At 52.1% G+C, this 20,049-nt stretch overlaps 1 protein-coding gene across 5 annotated transcripts in view; it reads right to left on the minus strand.

Moving 5' to 3' along the window:
- Positions 1 to 20,049, minus strand: part of TBC1D22A (TBC1 domain family member 22A) — a 299,948-nt gene that overhangs the window by 201,583 nt on the left and 78,316 nt on the right. For all 5 annotated transcript variants that reach the window (XM_082739616.1, XM_082739615.1, XM_082739618.1 and 2 more), the window contains one exon: positions 8,506 to 8,576. In XM_082739616.1, the coding sequence (XP_082595742.1) occupies positions 8,506 to 8,576 (71 nt within the window). The remainder of the gene's footprint in view (positions 1 to 8,505; positions 8,577 to 20,049) is intronic.

Raw genomic sequence — 20,049 nt, forward strand, 5'->3', positions numbered from 1 at the left:
ACAGCTGGACCGGGGCGCGTCCTGCTCGTCCCTGACAGCTGGACCAGGGCGCGTCCTGCTCGTCCCTCAAGCATCTCCTCGATGGGGTTTCTTCCGGAAGCTTGACCGGACACGCAAGGCGGGTCGGTCACCCCGAGCTCCAGCAGCACCCGGCGAGAGACCCCCTCCGAGTCAGCCCCTCACTGCACCCACCACGTCACGTCACATTTTTATTAAGCGAGTCCATGGATAAGCAATAAGGGAACGGATGAAGAAATAGATCCTATATGGTACTTTCTGGCTTTTAAAATGCTCCCACATCTGGGGGGCTCAGTCGGCTGAGACTCTGACTCTTGATTTCAGCTCAGGGCAAGATCTCAGGGTCCTGGGATCGAGCCCACGTCGGGCTCTGCACTCAGCAGGGAGTCTGCTTGAGTTCTCTCTCCTTCTCTCGGCCCCTCCCGCTCAAGTCCACATGCTCTCTCTCTAATAAGTCAATAGATCTTTTAATAATAATACTAATAGGGGCGCCTGGGTGGCTCAGTGGTTTAAACCCTCTGCCTTCGGCTCAGGCCATGATCTCAGGGTCCTAGATCTAGCCCTGCATTGGGCTCTCTGCTCGGCAGCAAGCCTGCTTCCTCCTCTCTCCCTCTCTGACTGTCTCTCTGCCTCCTTGTGATCTCTGTCAAATAAATAAATAAAATCTTTAAAATAATAATAATACTAATAATACTAATAAAGCGTAGGCACAGAGACAAACTGTGGCAGCCACCCTGTGACCGCTCGGGAGAAGCACAGGCTGCAAGCGCACGGTGAAGGGCTGAGCTCAGAGCCATGGCCTTGACCGTGACGTGGGCCTGAAACCAGCCACTTTTCAGCTGTGCGGGTGCCTCTGTTCCCCTTCTTTCCTGGAGGCGCCTCCATAACCATCTATTCTGTTCTCAAGTACACTCTTGCACACAATTGTTTTAACACATTTGGGTCACACCATTAAGCTTCTCCTTAATAAACAGATACCGAAGCAGAACGTGTGCGGAATCACCGCGAACTGACGCCATCTCGAGGCCCCTTGGGAGCCTCCCAATCACTGCCCTTCAGCTCCTCCCTGGAGCCAGAACCCCGGCCGCTGACGCCCTCTGCGACTTCTGAACGTCGTATAAGCGGGATCGTTTTTCCTGTCTGGCCACTTAAACTCAACGTTACATTTGAAGAAGTCGCTCATTTCTGCGACACGTTAGGAGCAGCTCTGCGTGTTCCCACGTACAAAACCCGCTCTACCGCTGACAGACATTCGGGTCACTACCACTTTATTATAAACACTCGGTTCCTGTCCTTCATGACCCGTGGTACGCATCTCATTAGATACACACCGAGGAGGACACCCGGCTGTGCCTCCCTTTCACAGACCCTCCGGCAGTTTTCCAGAGCCACTGCACTCCCGCGGGAAGCCCACGCAGGCACCCACTGTCCCCACCCTTGCCGACACTGGTGCCCTCAGTCTTCATCTCAGCCGTCCCAGTGGGCCTGCGAGATAGCGGTTAGAAGGGAGCTTTAATCTGTAATTCCCAGAAGACCGACAGGTGCCACTGCGTGTCCTCATCGGTGAAATGCGTGTGCAAGTGTCGCCCCGTCCTCTAGAGGTCATCCCTGTAAGGGCCTGCTCCTCCCAGAAGAACTTGCTTGTGGACCCCGGATGTAGGGGCGGGGCAGGCCGGGTGGAGTGCGTATATCCACTGGGGTGAATTGGGATTCAACGGGCCACCTGTATAGCAGCAGGGCTCAACCACCCCCATAAAGGCTGTCGGAGGCAATAGAAGGAGAGCTGCCGGAGGAAGAAGAAGGCAGAAGAAGGAGAGTCGGCGGAGAGAGGAGAGCTGTAGAGCTGTAAGAGCTCTTGTCAGAGCAGTACGCGCAGCGGAGACAGCGGGCTGCGGGAGGCAGGCGGTTCCGTTAGCTCCCGCGCTCAAGCTGCCCTCGAGCAGCCCGCCGGGCCTCGGCCCGCAGCGGAGGCGCCTCCCCCGCCTGCCCGGATGGCGCCCACCCGCAGGCTGATGCTGGAGTGAGCGCTGCGGCGGCGGGATGCTGGTGCTGCTGGCCGCCAGCCTGGCGCTCGCCGTGGCCGACGGCACCCAAGACACCCCGCCCTCCCATTAATGAAGACGAGTTCCTAACCTCAATGGAGCCCCTTCTATTACTCCTTTATGATGAGTTTTTCTCATTCCTTTGTAAGAAAATTTCCTGTGTCCAACATTCAGTGCCCACACATTTCACCTCAGACCATGCCCGGACCCCCCATGGGTGAGTGGTGACCTCCTGTGGGGCCCGCACCCTGCCCGAGTGCCTCCCCGATCAGGCCTCTGCAGCCAGCTCCATCCGGAACACGCAGCCGCATCACCCAACTCAGGGCGCTCTTTCTGTCGGGTACCCAGCCCTGCCCCTGCTGGGGGGCCGCCACTCCAGGGCCGGCGAGACCTGACAGAGGACACAGTGTCATCACATCACAGACGCCTTCGGAGACCACTGGTTCGAGAACCACCGGGACCCACTGTGCCTACCTGACCTTGCCACTACCTCAGGGCCCGTCATCTCCTGGAGAAACTCACGTACCCGTCCTGAAGTCGCCGCGGCCACAGGCTGAGGAGCCAGGCTGCTCGCCAGGCACCGGGCTAAACACGGCACGGCCGTCAGTCCCGCTCAGGGGCCCACGGATGTTATTCCACTCAGAGCAAGGACAAGGCTCAGGAGTTTCGTCAGCAACCCAGGGTCACGGGGCCTGAGCACACAGCGCGGCCAGCCCTCTTCTGGGCACCTGGCTCAATTCACAGAAACTCCGGGAACAAGGCCCCACCCTATGGAGTCATCTACACACAGCCCCCGACCGGAGCTCCGTGCGAGTCCCAGGGCCTCCGCACCCTCGCAGGCCGGGCTGGCACCAGGAGCGCGGCCGCACAGGGAGCTCCGGAAGCGGCCAAGGCTTTTGACTGTGGCCCGGCCCAGAGGCAGACGCCCTCCCCACACTGGCGCCAGCGGCTCTGGCTCCCGAGGTCAGGGCCTCTCTCTGAACTCCCGCTACCTGGGCCTGGGGCTCAGAGGCGGGCTGCTGGGTGCCAGCAGGCGTGGTTGAGCCGCTGCAACAGAGCCCTGTGCGTCCCAGGCCGCAGCAGCAGAGTGGCCCCTGACCTTGGCAGCAGGGCTGCCGCCCCTCCCAGTCTGTGTGCAAGGGCCCGCAGGCAGCCGTTCCCTGACAACGGTGCCTCCCCCACCCCCGCGACGTGGGAGCAGCCCAAGAACGGGTGGTCGCGGCACGCGTCCGTCATCCCAGGAGCTCGGCTCCCAGCACCGCAGCCGCACACAGGCATGGAGCCCAGTGCACACCTCTCCCGGGGTGCGCCAGCCTGGAACACACGTCCTGCTGCACCTGCCCGCCCTCCGCCAAGGCACCACTCTGACCTTGGCAACCTCTCCACCCCGCCCCCACTCCCGGCCACTCCAGGAGCTTCTCCGTGACTCTGATGCACCGGCGGGAGCCCTGAGCTAGAGCCCTGAGCTCCAGCGGGCTGGAGTTCCTGCCCTGCGCTTGTGCGGTCTTCGCCCCGCCGAGCCCCCCACGCTCAGAGTCCCGCAGGGCCCAGCACAGATACTCGGTGCAGACTTGCCGTGCTGTGCTGTGCTGTGGGACCACCATACCCAGGAGCGCCCCAGCCCTGGGGGCCCACGGAGGAAGAGGTCTGAGCTACCGTGCGACAAGTATCAGCACGCAGTTCTGGGCTGGTTTTGGATCAGTCCGGAGTCGGCCCTGGTGCTGGAGAACACAGCGGTGTCGAGGGAGAAACACAGCAGGTACCCTGAGAAAGGTCACACGCCTGCGTCGAGTGCCTCGGGCAGCATGTTTAGGCTGCCTCACGGCAAGGCCAGAGCAGTGGCAGGTGACGAGCGGGGACACATGTGCAGCAGCCAGTGGGGGACCCACGTGCCAGGCCCGGGCCGCCTTCCACCCAGGGCCGTGGGGCAGCGAAGGGTATGAGCCTGGGACAGTGTGGGCGGCCTTCCGCCATCACACGTGGTGCCACCACGGGCTTCTTAGTGACCCTGAACAAAGACTCACCCCTTCTCCCTACCCCCAGATTTTAACTTCACTTATTAAAAACAGAAATTCTAAAAGGCCAGGACGTCGTACCAGGAACAGAGGCGATAAAAGCCCCACTCACTCCTGATACTCCCATCCCTAAAGGAAAACACATGTGTGCATGTTGGGGCCTTCGGATAATTAAGCCAGACTGGAAATTATGCGACTGAAACATATTCAAGTATGCAATGAATTCTAAATGACAGAACTACAGAAAACTTAATTGCCATATTAGCATGCTATAAAAACACTAATCATAAATGTAAAACAATAATACCTGCATACACTTTATCAAAATTGTTCCCGTGACACACGCTTCGAGGGGCTCCCCACCGCGGGGTCAAGTGTGAACCCCCCTCGACACACCATGAGAAAACAGGGTGATGCCAGCACCTCACAGACCACTCTTAACCATTCTGCTCACCAGCATAAATGTGACATTTAATTAGTTTTTGTTCAATGTTTCTGAAATAGTTATTTTAAAATGAGCCAAAAATGCGATTTTCTACAGCACTCATTTCTAAGAAGTTACTGCTGTGCTTGCATGGAATTTAGATGTTGAATCGCATTAATGGTGGTTTAACAACACGTCCTGGACCAGAGTACATGTTAGCCCTCCGTAAATGACAAGAGCCAGGTTTCCCGTCCCTCTCCATTAAGGAAGATTTCCTAGTCATCCATTAAGAACAGAGCCTTCAACAGACCACCAGATCGCGCTAAGGACGAATCGTGCACCGACGGGGGAAAAGTCACCAGTTCACCGGGTCCTGTGGCAGACTCCCTGCCAAGTGCAGCTTCGGTTGCCTTTTTCAACTGGACAAAATGACAGATTCCCCTCGGTCCTGGGTTCAGGGTCCCAGAAGTGAAGGGCTGCGCCGAGCCACCCGCCCCACCGGCTCAACCGAGCGTCTGGGACAGTGCGTGCTCGGTCAAGCCAGATACCTCGGCCCGGGCATACCGCCTTCAGTGGGTCCTATCTCCGGGCTGGTCAGTGCATGCCCTGCCCTGCCCCACATGGAACCCACACGTTCTAGAACAGCTGGCTCCAGCCCTGGGCACACGTAAGAATCCCCGGGGACCCCAGAGATCAGTAGTTCCCCCAGCTCCCCACACACTGACGTGCAACCAGAATGAAAATACTGCAGTCAAGAGGGGCGGCCCAGAGCCCAAAACCACTTTGTGTTTGCTTCCGTCGCGCCCGCTCCTACCCAGCCTGGGGCAGTCTGCCATCGGCACAAAGCCTGATGCCTCAGTCTACCCCCAAGGCTCCAGTGTGTTCTGTGGGCCCAGACACCAAGATCTGCAAAAGTTCCCCAGGAGAGAGGAATATGAAGCCTCAGATTCCGAGAGTGACTGAGAGGTGACCGCAATTTGTGGGACCCTTCTCCACACCTCCATGACCCTGAAATGCATGCTGCGTTTTCTCCCCACCATTTTCCAAGATCCTTTTGTGGCCCAGCACTTGCAAAGGGCCTGTGGCCAAGGGCAGATGCATGGCAAACACTCACCACATCAGAAATAATTGATTAGCATCCTTCACTGTGCTCCCCAAATCTTCTGTTACAGAAAATGTGCTCAAGACGTCTGCTTGGGAAGAACCAGGAGAGAAGCAGCAGCTAGACGGTAGCTCCTGGGTCCGCATTAGGGGACAGGAGATGACGGTCCCCACCATTCTGACCTCCTCCTCCCAGCCGGTCCATGCCCCTGTTTGACTCACATCCCTCAACCTGGTGGGTTCCTTGCCCCTGGATGCCCAGAGCCCATCCTTACCCTCGGGGCATACAGCACTGTGCAGAATGACTGTGCACGGGCCTGTCTCCCCGGGCTGTCTGGGGGCGTCTGAAGGCTCACGGGTGCGGGCCCAGAGCACTGTGGAGGCATGTGAGCACCCGCCCCTGAATGAGGAGTGAGCACAGTGCTGAAGAAGCAGCCGTTTCCTACTGTGGCAGCCTGAGTCCCACCCACCTGCCCCACCTTCCCTGCCCGGGGTTTCCCTGTCCCAGATGCCCAGCGCCCCCTTCCGACAGGCCCCTCCTGGTGCCAGACTGGGGTCACGACACCAACCCATCTGCTCCTGCAGCTCTGCACTCAGAGATCCCGCTTCTGCAGGGGGCCCACGCGCAGACACAGCCCAGTGCACAGCAAGCAATGGACAGAAGCTCTGAGACAAGCGAAAAGGCCCAGGAAGAGCCCCGGGCGGAGCAGGGAGAGAGTTCTCCTGAGTGAGCGGGCGCCTTCCCATGTGGGGAAACCCCACTCTGTCCTGGGGAGACAGAGAAAGGCAGGAACCACCTCTCTTTCTGCAGCCCGCATAAGGAACAGCGACTTGGTCCTCTTTCCTTCTTATCTCACAGCACCAAACACAGTGCCAGAGACACAGAACGTGCTGGAGAAATGCTGATCAAATGAATGAAGGCACCAGCCAAAAGACCTTCTAAGAGGGTCCCGGCTCTCCCACTCCAGAAACAGCCTCCTGGCGCCTCACTGAAGCCCTTCACGTCCTGACCGCTCCTGTCCCTAGCCACTCCCAGTTCCCCACCCCCGCCCTAATCTAAGCAGTCCGTCTGCCACCTGGAGGCCAGCTCACCCCGGCTCCTGCCCATCCAACCCCAGCTGCATCCCACAGGCTGAACGCCCTCCCCCATCTCCCGGACCCAACGACACCGACGCATCCTTCGAGATAATCCAGAAGCACCCCCCGTCCCCGAGAAGCCTGGCCTGCCATCCACAGGAGCCTGCACTGCCCGGGAACCGCGACTCCCTTTCTTGGTGACACCCTCCCTGCCCCCGGGCCACTCTGGAAAGACAGGTTTTTTGCTCATGGGCCCCAGTACTTCCTTTTAACTCATCCATCAACCCAAGCCTAAAAGAGGCCAGAACAGACAAGTTCATCTCTGTCCTTCCCAGTCCCCAGCCTCCCACCTTGTCACACCTGCAGACCCCGCGAAGGGGAAGCTCAGCCTCGGCACGCACGCCCCTGCTCGGCGGCCACCCTCGCTCCCCTCCGATGCCCCGTGCACCCTCCCCCCCACTGTCATCCAAGCCTGTCATCCCAGCCCATACGGCAGCCCTGACCTGCCCCAGCCCCTCTTAACAGGGATGCCTGGGATCTGATTCCCCTCTGTCTCGGGGCAAGGGGCCCCCTGCGGTTAACGGGTTACACGAACACACGTGCCCGAGACGCCCAGACGTCCCTTCCCTTGCATCCCCAACACTCCTGACAGACGCTGCCCACCGCACCCGCCCTCCCATTCAGACCAACAGAGCAGAGCGTCCGTCTCCTCCCCGTTCCGCTCCCCTGCCCACTGAATCCCAGGTCACACGCTTGCCCAGCTGGCCACTGGGCATCGCACACAGGGAAGCTCAAGGACAACGCAGACAGACTGAGAGCCGAAGGAAAGGAACGGGACAGAACCATTCGTGAAGGCTTCCCACCCAAAGGCAGCACAACCCAGATACACACAAAACTGCACTGTAAGCTCTTAAACAAATTATCGCCGAAACTTCCCACAGCTCTACCAAAAAAGCTTGTAAGCTATTGTAGAGGACATTTGGAAAAGTAGATATGAATACTTAAAATAACAGACACCAAACAGAAAGCAATTGTAAAATAAGCAATTGTAGCAGGTCTAATTTTAATTGCAAGAGAATATTTAATCAATAAATATTCACTGTTGAGAGGCATCTGCATTTAGGATTATGAGATACTAAGCTGCAAATTTATTAAGACTCATTAGCAAGAAAGTCTTTTAAATACTGGAAGTCAGACCCAATTCAGAGTAAACACTTCGAGTTCCCTACTGATTTAGCTCCAAAAATGATTTAAAAAAGAAAAGAGAAGAACGCTGTCTATAAACTACTCCCAAGTTTTCAGCAGGGCCAAGCTCACTTCCGGTACTAACCCGAGTGAAGACCACGGCCACCCCCGCCGCCCACCGGGCCTTCTCCAGCCGTGTCCACAGTCGGGCAGCTTAGAGCCGAGTAAGGAGCCAGAACCCCAGCCTCCATCATGGAAACACAGACACTGAAGCACCCATTTCTCCCCTTACATCCCTACTAAAGTACATCAAACAACCAAAAAACTGGTCAGACATATTTCACTGGGACGGATTCCTAAGAATCAAAATAGTCTTCTAAGAAGGGTCCTTTCTCTATCACAGGTTTGAAAATATTACGAAGATTTTAGAATAATAAAACCAGAGAGAAAGAGTACAGCTGTCACAAATGATTACTTACCCTCCTTTTCTGCCAGCCTTGTCAAACCAAGCCTGAAATGAAGCAAAGACTGGGAAATGTCACCTGAGCTCAGGCAAAGGCCCAGATCCCGGCCGCAAAGATGGGGTGAGGGTTAGGGCCACACTCGGGCCAGGCTGCGCTGGGGGAGGCCCCCGGACACTTACTGAGAGCAGCTTCCAGGTAATCGGACGAACCGGCTTCGGGATTCCGGACCAGCTCAACTTCCGCAATTCCTCTGTGGACAAGAAAGGGACAAAGAAAACAAGGTTTACGAACAGCAAACTCCCCACGAGGCTTGGACTCGCTCCGTCAGTGTTCCGGCGGCAACAGGGGCCTCGTAAAGGAAACCAGAGCGAGGCTAAGTGAGAAGGATTTCAGGTTCCTCCTACATTTCTCAGTACGCCAGAGACGCCGAGCGACCTCCATCCCAGCGGAGCTAAGTGTCCACACTGAAGCGACACGAAGTGCGCAGTGGCTACACGCATAGCAAGTGTCCCCGGAGCCACCACGGGACAGGTAGGGCACCGCACACCCTCCTCCCTGGGGCAGTTGAGGCCCCGGGGCACGGTTCCCCTCCATACACCCCCTCCTTCCCTCCCACTGCCCCCACCAGCACCTGTCCCCACAGCCAACACCCGCCCGGTGCGCCCTTGCTCCTGCACCTCGTCTCCCCTCACCACTCACTGCTTGCGAACACGAGGTGCTTCACTCGGGGCTGCTTTTGAAGAGCTTGTGTCACGGAGATACACCTGTCTTCACGCTGTGCCATGTGGTTCCAGGTAGACTAATACAGTGTCCCCACAAGTACCCACAGTGGCGCAGGGCTGGCCAGGGGCACAGGGGCTCAGAGCCGCCGGTGTGGAGCCACCCGAGGGCACCAGAGGGCTCCGCCCGGACACAGTGGTGAGGGGACCGGCCCCTGCCGTCCAGCGGACCTTGTGCGCCTCCCCAGTGTCTCCGCCCGGTGCCCCGAACGGCTAGAGAACACGTTTCAATTTGCAGGTATATCAACACTCAGTCAATCCCACAGACACCGAAGTAATTACTTCTTTCCTTGAAGTTAGGAATCCACCATTAGGCACTTCTAACAGGAGCTCATGATTAATGCCAGGCATAAAAGAAACGATTAAAGAGACTTTGGTAATATAATCAACAAAATACAAAGTCCTGACATCTAATCTTTTTCCAATTACTACAGTCTCAGTAAAATAAGTACAGAATAATCGGAGGACGGAACCAGCAATAACTCGCACTTTACTGCAGAATCTCGGAAAACAGCGAATCTTCCCCCGCACCCTGAGGATATTACGAAGAGCAGGAACCTAATATCCGAACACAATAATGTAATGTTTACCGGCATGTTCCCAGGGCCTCTCCTGCACAGGCTGTTTTCTGATTACGGTTTACAGGAAGAAAGCCGGGAGAAATCTCCATTGTTAGCATTCTCCGACCCTATCTCCTCCCAGAAGCAGCTCACAAACAAGCGTCCTGAACACCCGTCCGGGACGGAGCTCTGGGTCTGTGCCAGCCTCAGCCTGAACCCGCTGCCTTCACGGGTGCTATGTACTCCCCACGGCAGCCCGAGACCAACAGGGCTGTCCCGGCCGTGTCACTGAGGAGCAGCCTCAGAGAGGCTAGGTGACACGGCCACAGCGGCCCAGGAACTGAGTGACCTTCACATCCCAGAATCTTTCCACTGTAGTCACTCCCATTACTAAAAGAGCTTCCTGTGACCCAGACAAGTCTCACTCACAAATACGGACAAAAGGTCTAAAACGAGATCCACGCATATCGAAGCACAAGCAGATGTTCAGAGACGGGCCCACGGGATTTACTCCAGGAATGAAAGCACAGCTGCCCGTCAGGACACCTCCTAGTTACATCTGGGTGCTCGGCTGGGCTGATGGGAAAGTCACGGGGCCGTTCTGCTGGATGTGCGGCGTAGACTCTCCCTGGGGCCTGTCTGCCCCTCCACCTTCCTAGCAGAACCCCAGTCGCACAGAGTGACAGCCCACCCCGCCACCCCTCCCCACAACCCGGTACTGGGGGGGGGTCAGCCCAGGGGAAGCGGAACGCGCCACCGGAGCTGGAACGGACGGCTTGCCGCAGAGCTGAGCCCCGCCCTCGCCCACGAGGGACCCCGTGATGGGCCTGGGACCCGATCTGAGCCGCGGAGAAGACAGCAGGGGAGCTGGGGGCCACCGAGGAGAAAGCCCCTCCTCGTTCTTCAGAAATCTTCCGGGGGCAACAATCTCTTGCTCCCTCGACGGGTTGTGAGGGTCAGACGTGAGGCTGGGGCTGCTGTGCCCACCCAGCCCCCACCCAGCCCGAGGAGGAAGCCCAGGCAGGGAGGCGGCGATGGGGGCTGAGTTGGGCAGGACCGGCAGACACCAGAACATTCCCAAATCAACAGCTCTGCCCCGCCAGCAGCAAAGCAAGCAAACTCTTACAGACCCGAGCTTGACCAAAAAACGGACACTCCCAGAGAAAGCAAACTGAAGCTTTTACTCGGGGACGTGGAGACACACAGGAAACCCCAAGCCCCCCCCCCACTAAGGAGAACTTCGAGGGCAGCGGTCAGGGCGCGGCCGAGGGCATCGGGCGCGCAGAGAACTGCGAGCCGGTGCAGGACGGCGTCGGGACAGAAGCCGGGGAAGGTGGGAAGGAAATTCAGCCCGGGGAGCCTTCCCTGAGATGCGCACCGAGGAAAGACCCACAGAGGAGGAGAAACTACTGCGGGAACGGGGACCGGAAGGGGACATTCCCAAGTCCACGGGACACCGGACAGGAAGCCCTGGCCACCAGGGGAAGAAGGGATCAGAGGGGCCCGTGGTCACAAGCAGACACTTGATGGGCCACTTCCGAAGCCCGGGGCAGAGGGAGAGCGGCTCGGAGGGCGGCCGCACACAGCGGACCCGCGACCAAACCCGCCCCCGGACCGGGCCGGACACCTCGAGCTGGCCGCCGCCACGCGGAAGCTCTCGTTGTCCGGCGCCAAGCCCGGGAGACGCCGCTGGGCCGTACCGTGTGTCCTGCAGCTGGCGAGGGGACACGAAGCGCCTCTGGGAGACCAAAGGCCTAGAGCAGCCGGTCACACTGCGGGAGGAGTGCGGGACAGGACGGGCCCCTGCAAAGCAAGCCGGCGAGGGCCGCAGCGCTGGAGAGCCCGGCCCCGGGGGGCAAGGCCAGGTTGGGAGCTCGGGGCGCAGACGAACGGCCGCATCCACCTGCACCGACGCAGGAGTCCCGCCGCCTCTCAAATCGAGGGCCCGTCCGAGCAGGACGCCATGGGTCTCCGGAAAAGGAAATCAGACCCTGAGTCTTCCCATGAAAACTATTTCTAAGCGAGTAAAGACCCAAAGACCTCAACAGTGCATGTGTGCGTGCACGTGTGGACACGTGGACACGTGTGTGTATGAAGGAGGGATAAAAATACCACAAGAAGGGGCACCTGGGTGGCTCAGCGGGTTAGAGCCGCTGCCTTCGGCTCGGGTCGTGATCTCAGGGTCCTGGGATCGAGCCCTGCATTAGGCTTTCTGCTCAGCGGGGAGCCTGCTTCCCTTTCTCTCTCTGCCTGCCTCTCTGCCTACTTGTGGTCTCTGTCTGTCAAGTGAATTAAAAAAAAACACAAGAAAACACAGATGAGTATTTTGCTATTTTCTGATGGGAGAAGGGCCTTCCCGGCAAATCACGTATCTGAGAACTACAGGTAAGATTAACAAACTGTATGAAAGTTTGAAATGACTATGGTGAAAGCCACCATAATACTAAAAAAAAAAAAAATGACAGACTTGGGGCACGTGGGGGGCTCAGCGGGTTAAGCCTCCGCCTTCGGCTCGGGTCGTGATCTCAGGGTGCTGGGGTCGGCCCTAGGTCCGGCTCCTGCTTCTCCCCCTCCCTTTCTGCCTCTCCCCCCTTGAAATAAATAAATTTCTCTCGAATAAATAATAAAATCTTTTTAAATATGACAGACTTGAAAAATACACACAACGTACAATACAAAAACGTGAACATCACTAATACAGAAAGAACACAGAAAAAAGAATGAGCCATCTATGCAAAATGGAGAATTCACAAAAGAGGAACCAAGCACGGCTGACACAGGTAGCCATTCCTAAGAAATGCCCGTCTTCATAGGCACGTCCTCTCAACGGCGACTAAAGAACTCCATCATTAGAACAAGAAAATCTGTCACAAATTACATTCAGTTTCAAATGAGCAATACCTAGTCCTGACGAGCCTACTCTCTCCGTCTGGTCAGAATGCATATGAAGAGAACTTTTTCTCGCTCGAATTGTTTCTTCTGTTTCTATTTTAAGTGGGTCCACACCAGCAGGGAGCCCAACACAGTGCTCAACTTCTAACCCTGAGATTAGGACCTAAGCCAAAACCAGAAGTCAGACGGCTAACCGACTAAGCCGCCCGGTGTCCCCTGGTTGGTTAATGTGGAAAGGTAGATAACGTCCGAGAAGCAGCTTCCCTTGAAGAAATCCCTTCCTCAGGGACATCTGCAAGGGATGACTCACAGGGTGTTCATCTGAGCCTTGTCTTAGGAAAAACGAGAATCAGTCAGAGTGTCCATTAACAGGGGATGATTAAAACACCGTTACATCCGCACGCTGGACTCTAACACCGCCACGGAGAAGAACAGGTGCTCTCCTGGGTAAATCAATCAGTCTGGGAAGATGAACAAGAGTAGAGTGCAGGTGCGCTGAGTATTTTTTTAAGATTTTATTTACGAGAGAGAAGAAAGAGCGTACGGGGGAGCAGCAGAGGGAGAGGGACAAGCAGACTCCGTGCTGAGCACGGAGCCGAACCTGGGGCTCAGTCTCAGGACCCTGAGACCATGACCTGAGCAGAAATCAAGAGTCGGACGCTCAGCCCACGGAGCCCCCCAGGCCGCGCACTGAGTCCTTCTGTACATGCGCGCCGGAGCCTGGAAGCACAGCCAGCCTGGGGGGAGGGTGCAGAGAGCGGCTCGCGGGCCGCGGAAGCAGTACTTTCCAGTGCACACCCCACCATGTTCCCACAGAGGCAGAGTTCCCGGGATGTCTCCAACTTGACTTCCAACTCTTCAAAATCCACCCACCCTGCCGGGCCCAGCTCAGCCTCTGCTGAATCTATGAAGCCTTCCTGGCAACTCAGGCCTCTCCCAATGCCCTCTTCCGCGAGCGCCGGGAACACCTGGGGCCAGCCCACCTCACCCCCGTTCGGTGCGGTGTCTGAGCACCAACCTCACGTCCAGAAGCGGCTTAGGTGTTCCTGCAGGTCAGATGCCATGATTCTGCTGCTTTAGTGTCCTGAGGAAGAGCCTTGCCACAGCCTGGCAGTAAGTGCTGGAGAGAAGAACGTGCGGTCCCTTCCTCTACACCTGCAGATGCGGCCTTCTTGGGGGGGGGGGGGGCTCATATTTTTTAACTGACATATAATTTATAGGCAATGAAAGAATTTAGCCCCACAAACAAGAAACAGAACATTTCTATTACCCTTTTCTGTAATTCTTTGCTCCCACTCCAAGTTAATTCCTTCCTGATAGCGATCACCACAGATTATCCTTGCCTGATCTTAAAATTCATACAAGTAGTACTGACAGAATGTACCTGCTGCTAGCCTGCTTCTTGTGCCCAAAAAATGTCAGAGTCGTAATGCTGCAAGTACCAGTGACTCATTCCTTACAAGCACAAATACGACTCTACGCCAGGCACGCGTCCCGCCGGCTTGCGTACCCACGGACAGCCGGGTCGTGCACAAGCGCTCATTCCTATGCTGAAGCAGCTACGACGGCTCGTGCGGTCTTGTGTTGTGTGGGTCTCTGTTTCCATGTCTACGAGGCAAACAGGAAGGAGCAGAACTGCTGGTCATAGGACAGAGACAGATCTACCTTTATAAAACACCGCCACACGGGCCTACAGAATGCTTGTACCATTTTGCACTTCCCACCCGTAACGTATAAAAGCTGCAACTGCTCCACATCCTGGTCCAAATCCAGAGCTGTCCGTCCTTCATGTTAGCCATTCTAATAAGGCATCTCATTATCATTTTAATTACCAATTCTGAGATGACTAATGATGTTGGCGTTAAACAGATTTTTGTGTGCTTTCTGGCCATTTCTATAGCTTCTATGATGCTTATCTTGAACTCTTTTACCCATCTTTTTATTAAGTTGTTCATCATCTTATCTGTTGTTAATAACACATTTTTCTTCTGATTCTAGATCGTATTTCCCTGTTTCACTGCATGCCTGGGGTTTTTATTATTATTGAATGCCAGGTGTGCCAGTTATCGATTTACTGTCTCTGCAATCATGGAACTGGGACTTGTAAATACTTCTCCTTGGCCGCCTGGCATGATATCATCCTTTTCAGTACAGAGTGGAAGAGGGACACTGGAGCAGAAGGGCTTTCTCCGTCAAGTCCCCGTACACCTCGTTCACCAGGCTCTGGCCCACAGTTCCTGCAGCGAGTGCTGGGTCTTCTTTCCTGGAGGCTGCTTTCTCTGGCATTAGCCCCCTGCAGAGCACTGAGGTCCTGGGCACACAGGGTTTCTCCCACATTCAGCTGGTAGAGAGAGCGACTCCCAGTTCCCAGTTCCTGCAGCAAGCGATGGCCAGCAATACCCAGCAGCCACGCCTCTGTGAGCTCTGGGGACGCTCTCCCCTGCCTCACGGACTGTCACCTCACTCACAAGCCGGCCAGCACTCCACCAAGGACTTGAAGCCCCCCCACCCACAGCTATGTGGGCTCTGTCTCTGGAAGGAACACTCTGCTCTCCAGCACGGGCTCCGTACCGTCTGTCTCAGTTTCTGTTCCCTTCCTGGGCTGCAGCCTGGAAACTGCTTCCAAGCACAAATGCAGGGAATGTGAAGTCCCCCTTGTGTGTCACCTTCTCGCAGGGACCACAGCTCTGCACTGTCTAAACACCATGCCTGACAACAGCTGTTTCACATACGTGATCCAAGTTTCTACTTACGACAGAAGAGCAATTCCTTTGGCAACTAATCATTCATGGTTGAAGCAAAAGTCAACTAACATATTTTTAAAAAATTTTTTGTCTACATTCATCCGGGATATTGGTCTCTAGCTTCTTTTCCTCACACTGTCTTTGTAACGTTTTCCTATTAGGGTTATGCAGCCTTAACAAAATGAGTTGAGAAAGGTTTTCTCTTCCTCTTTTTTCTGAGACAGCTTTTGGAGAATTGGTATTATTTCTTCTTTAAATGTTTGATAGAATTTATGAGGAAAACCATCTAACCCTGATACTCTCCTCGTGTGAAAGCCTCTTTTTTTTTTTTTAAGACTTATTTATTTACTTGAGAGAGTGAGGATGAGCAGAGAGGGAGAGAAATGCTCAAGCAGACTCTTCACCGAGTAGAGCCCTATGTCAAGATTGATCTTAGGACCCTGAGATCATGACCTGAGCCAAAATCAAGATTCGGATGCCTAACTGACTGAGACACCTAGGCGCCCCTGAAGGCTTTTTTTTTGTTACAAATTTTTTTAGGGAGCACCTAGGTTAAGCCTTGGACTTGTGAGTTTGGCTCAGGTCATGATCTCAGGGTTCTGAGACTGAGCCCCACATCTGGATCTGCACTCAGTGGGGAGTCTGCGTGAGATTCTCTTTCTCTACCCCTCCCCTACTCTCATGAACATGCAAGCTCTCTCTCTCCCTCCAAAAATACATAAGTAAATCTTTAAAAAAAAAAAATTAATTAATGTAGGCATACTCAGGCTTTCCTTTTCTTCTGGTATCAGTTTTATTAGGTCATGTGTTTCAAGGAATATGTCCATTTTGTGTCAGTTCTTGAATTTACTGGGATAAAGTTGCAAATAATGTGCCCTTAGTATCTTCTTAATATCTGTAGGGTCTGTACTGATGTGTCCTCTTTCATTTCTGATGTTGCAATTTGTGTCTTCTCTTCTTTCCACTGATCAAATCTAACTAGAACTTTTATTGATCTTTGTAAAAAATGAACTTCAGATTTTCTTGATTCTTCTTCCTGTTTGGCCATTTCCCAATTTACTGATTTCCACCCCTGTTTTATTTCCCTTCTTTTACTTGGTTTCATTTAATTTCCTTTTTTCCTAGCTTCTTAAAGTGGAAGTTTTGATCATTGATTTGAAGCCTTTATTTCTTTCAAAGATAGGCATTTAAACACATAAGCGTTCCTCCAGGCACTGTTTTACCAGTAGCACACAGGTTTTCATAAGGTATTGTCACTATCCCTCAATTCAACATAGATTCTTGTGATTTCTTTGATCCATGAGTTACTCCAAAGTACGCTGACAAATTTCCAAATACTTGCTGATTTCCTGGATATCTTATTGCTACACTGATTTCTAAATTAAAACATCTGGTCAGATGACCATGGTGTTGTTTCAGTCCATTGATATTTATTATGACTAGTTTTGGCAGGGCAGGTATATGGTCTATCCAGTGAATGTGCCACATGTCCTTGAAAAGAATGTGCTTTCTTCAGTTGGTCTATGTCCAAACATAGTGGACAAATCAGTGGATCCAGCTGGTTCACAGCAGTATTTTTCACATCTTTACTGATTCATATCTTCTACATCTTTTCTGATGCTTTAATTTACCTATTCTATCAAATTATCCAGGGAGAGGTGCTAAAATGTCTGCCTGTGATAGTGAATGTGTCTCTTCCTCTCTTCATTTCTTTTTTTTTTTTTTTTTTTTTTTTTTTTTTTTTACATTTTTTGACTTTTTATTTTTTATAAACATATATTTTTATCCCCAGGGGTACAGGTCTGTGAATCACCAGGTTTACACACTTCACAGCACTCACCAAAGCACATACCCTCCCCAATGTCCATAATCCCACCCCCTTCTCCCAAACCCCCTCCCCCCAGCAACCCTCAGTTTGTTTTGTGAGATTAAGAGTCACTTATGGTTTATCTCCCTCCCAATCCCATCTTGTTTCATTTATTCTTCTCCTACCCACTTAAGCCTCCATGTTGCATCACCACTTCCTCATATCAGGGAGATCATATGATAGTTGTCTTTCTCTGCTTGACTTATTTCACTAAGCATGATATGCTCTAGTTCCATCCACGTTGTCCCAAATGGCAAGATTTCATTTCTTTTGATGGCTGCATAGTATTCCATTGTGTATATATACCACATCTTCTTGATCCATTCATCTGTGGATGGACATCTAGGTTCTTTCCATAGTTTGGCTATTGTGGACATTGCTGCTATAAACATTCGGGTGCATGTGCCCCTTTGGATCACTACATTTGTATCTTTAGGGTAAATACCCAATAGTGCAATTGTTGGGTCATAGGGCAGTTCTATTTTCAACATTCTGAGGAACCTCCATGCTGTTTTCCAGAGTGGCTGCACCAGCTTGCATTCCCACCAACAGTGTAGGAGGGTTCCCCTTTCTCCACATCCTCGCCAGCATCTGTCATTTCCTGACTTGTTGATTTTAGCCATTCTGACTGGTGTGAGGTGATATCTCATTGTGGTTTTGATTTGTATTTCCCTGATGCCGAGTGATATGGAGCACTTTTTCATGTGTCTGTTGGCCATCTGGATGTCTTCTTTGCAGAAATGTCTGTTCATGTCCTCTGCCCATTTCTTGATTGGATTATTTGTTCTTTGGGTGTTGAGTTTGCTAAGTTCTTTATAGATTCTGGACACTAGTCCTTTATCTGATATGTCGTTTGCAAATATCTTCTCCCATTCTGTCAGTTGTCTTTTGATTTTGTTAACTGTTTCCTTTGCTGTGCAAAAGCTTTTGATCTTGATGAAATCCCAATAGTTCATTTTTTCCCTTGCTTCCCTTGCCTTTTGCGTTGTTCCTAAGAAGATGTTGCTGCGGCAGAGGTCGAAGAGGTTGCTGCCTGTGTTCTCCTCAAGGATTTTGATGGATTCCTTTCGCACATTGAGGTCCTTCATCCATTTTGAGTCTATTTTTGTGTGTGGTGTAAGGAAATGGTCCAATTTCATTTTTCTACATGTGGTTGTCCAATTTTCCCAGCACCATTTATTGAAGAGGCTGTCTTTTTTCCATTGGACATTCTTTCCTGCTTTGTCGAAGATGAGTTGACCATAGATTTGAGGGTCTATTTCTGGGCTCTCTATTCTGTTCCATTGATCTATGTGTCTGTTTTTGTGCCAGTACCATGCTGTCTTGATGATGACAGCTTTGTAATAGAGCTTGAAGTCCGGAATTGTGATGCCACCAACGTTGGCTTTCTTTTTCAATATCCCTTTGGCTATTCGAGGTCTTTTCTGGTTCCATATAAATTTTAGCATTATTTGTTCCATTTCTTTGAAAAAGATGGATGGTACTTTGATAGGAATTGCATTAAATGTGTAGATTGCTTTAGGTAGCATAGACATTTTCACAATATTTATTCTTCCAATCCAGGAGCATGGAACATTTTTCCATTTCTTTGTGTCTTCCTCAATTTCTTTCATGAGTACTTTATAGTTTTCTGAGTATAGATTCTGTGTCTCTTTGGTTAGGTTTATTCCTAGGTATCTTATGGTTTTGGATGCAATTGTAAATGGGATTGACTCCTTAATATCTCTTTCTTCTGTCTTGCTGTTGGTGTAGAGAAATGCAACTGATTTCTGTGCATTGATTTTATATCCTGACACTTTACTGAATTCCTGTATAAGTTCTAGCAGTTTTGGAGTGGAGTCTTTTGGGTTTTCCACATATAGTATCATATCATCTGCGAAGAGTGATAATTTGACTTCTTCTTTGCCAATTTGGATGCCTTTAATTTCCTTTTGTTGTCTGATTGCTGAGGCTAGGACCTCTAGTACTATGTTGAATAGCAGTGGTGATAATGGACATCCCTGCCGTGTTCCTGACCTTAGCAGAAAAGCTTTCAGTTTTTCTCCATTGAGAATGATATTTGCGGTGGGTTTTTCATAGATGGCTTTGATGATATTGAGGTATGTGCCCTCTATCCCTACACTTTGAAGAGTTTTGATCAGGAAGGGATGCTGTACTTTGTCAAATGCTTTTTCAGCATCTATTGAAAGTATCATATGGTTCTTGTTCTTTCTTTTATTGATGTGTTGTATCACATTGACTGATTTGCGGATGTTGAACCAACCTTGCAGCCCTGGAATAAATCCCACTTGGTCGTGGTGAATAATCTTTTTAATGTACTGTTGAATCCTATTGGCTAGTATTTTGTTGAGTATTTTCGCATCTGTGTTCATCAAGGATATCGGTCTATAGCTCTCTTTTTTGGTGGGATCCTTGTCTGGTTTTGGGATCAAGGTGATGCTGGCCTCATAAAATGAGTTTGGAAGTTTTCCTTCCATTTCTATTTTTTGGAACAGTTTCAGGAGAATAGGAATTAGTTCTTCTTTAAATGTTTGGTAGAATTCCCCCGGGAAGCCATCTGGCCCTGGGCTTTTGTTTGTTTGGAGATTTTTAATGACTGTTTCAATCTCCTTACTGGTTATGGGTCTGTTCAGGCTTTCTATTTCTTCCTGGTTCAGTTGTGGTAGTTTATATGTTTCTAGGAATGCATCCATTTCTTCCAGATTGTCAAATTTATTGCCGTAGAGTTGCTCATAGTATGTTCTTATAATAGTTTGTATTTCTTTGGTGTTAGTTGTGATCTCTCCTCTTTCATTCATGATTTTATTTATTTGGGTCCTTTCTCTTTTCTTTTTGATAAGTCTGGCCAGGGGTTTATCAATTTTATTAATTCTTTCAAAGA

The sequence above is a fragment of the Mustela nivalis genome (genome assembly GCF_964662115.1).
Source record: "Mustela nivalis genome assembly, chromosome: 7".
In the NCBI taxonomy this organism is placed as follows: Eukaryota; Metazoa; Chordata; class Mammalia; order Carnivora; family Mustelidae; genus Mustela; species Mustela nivalis.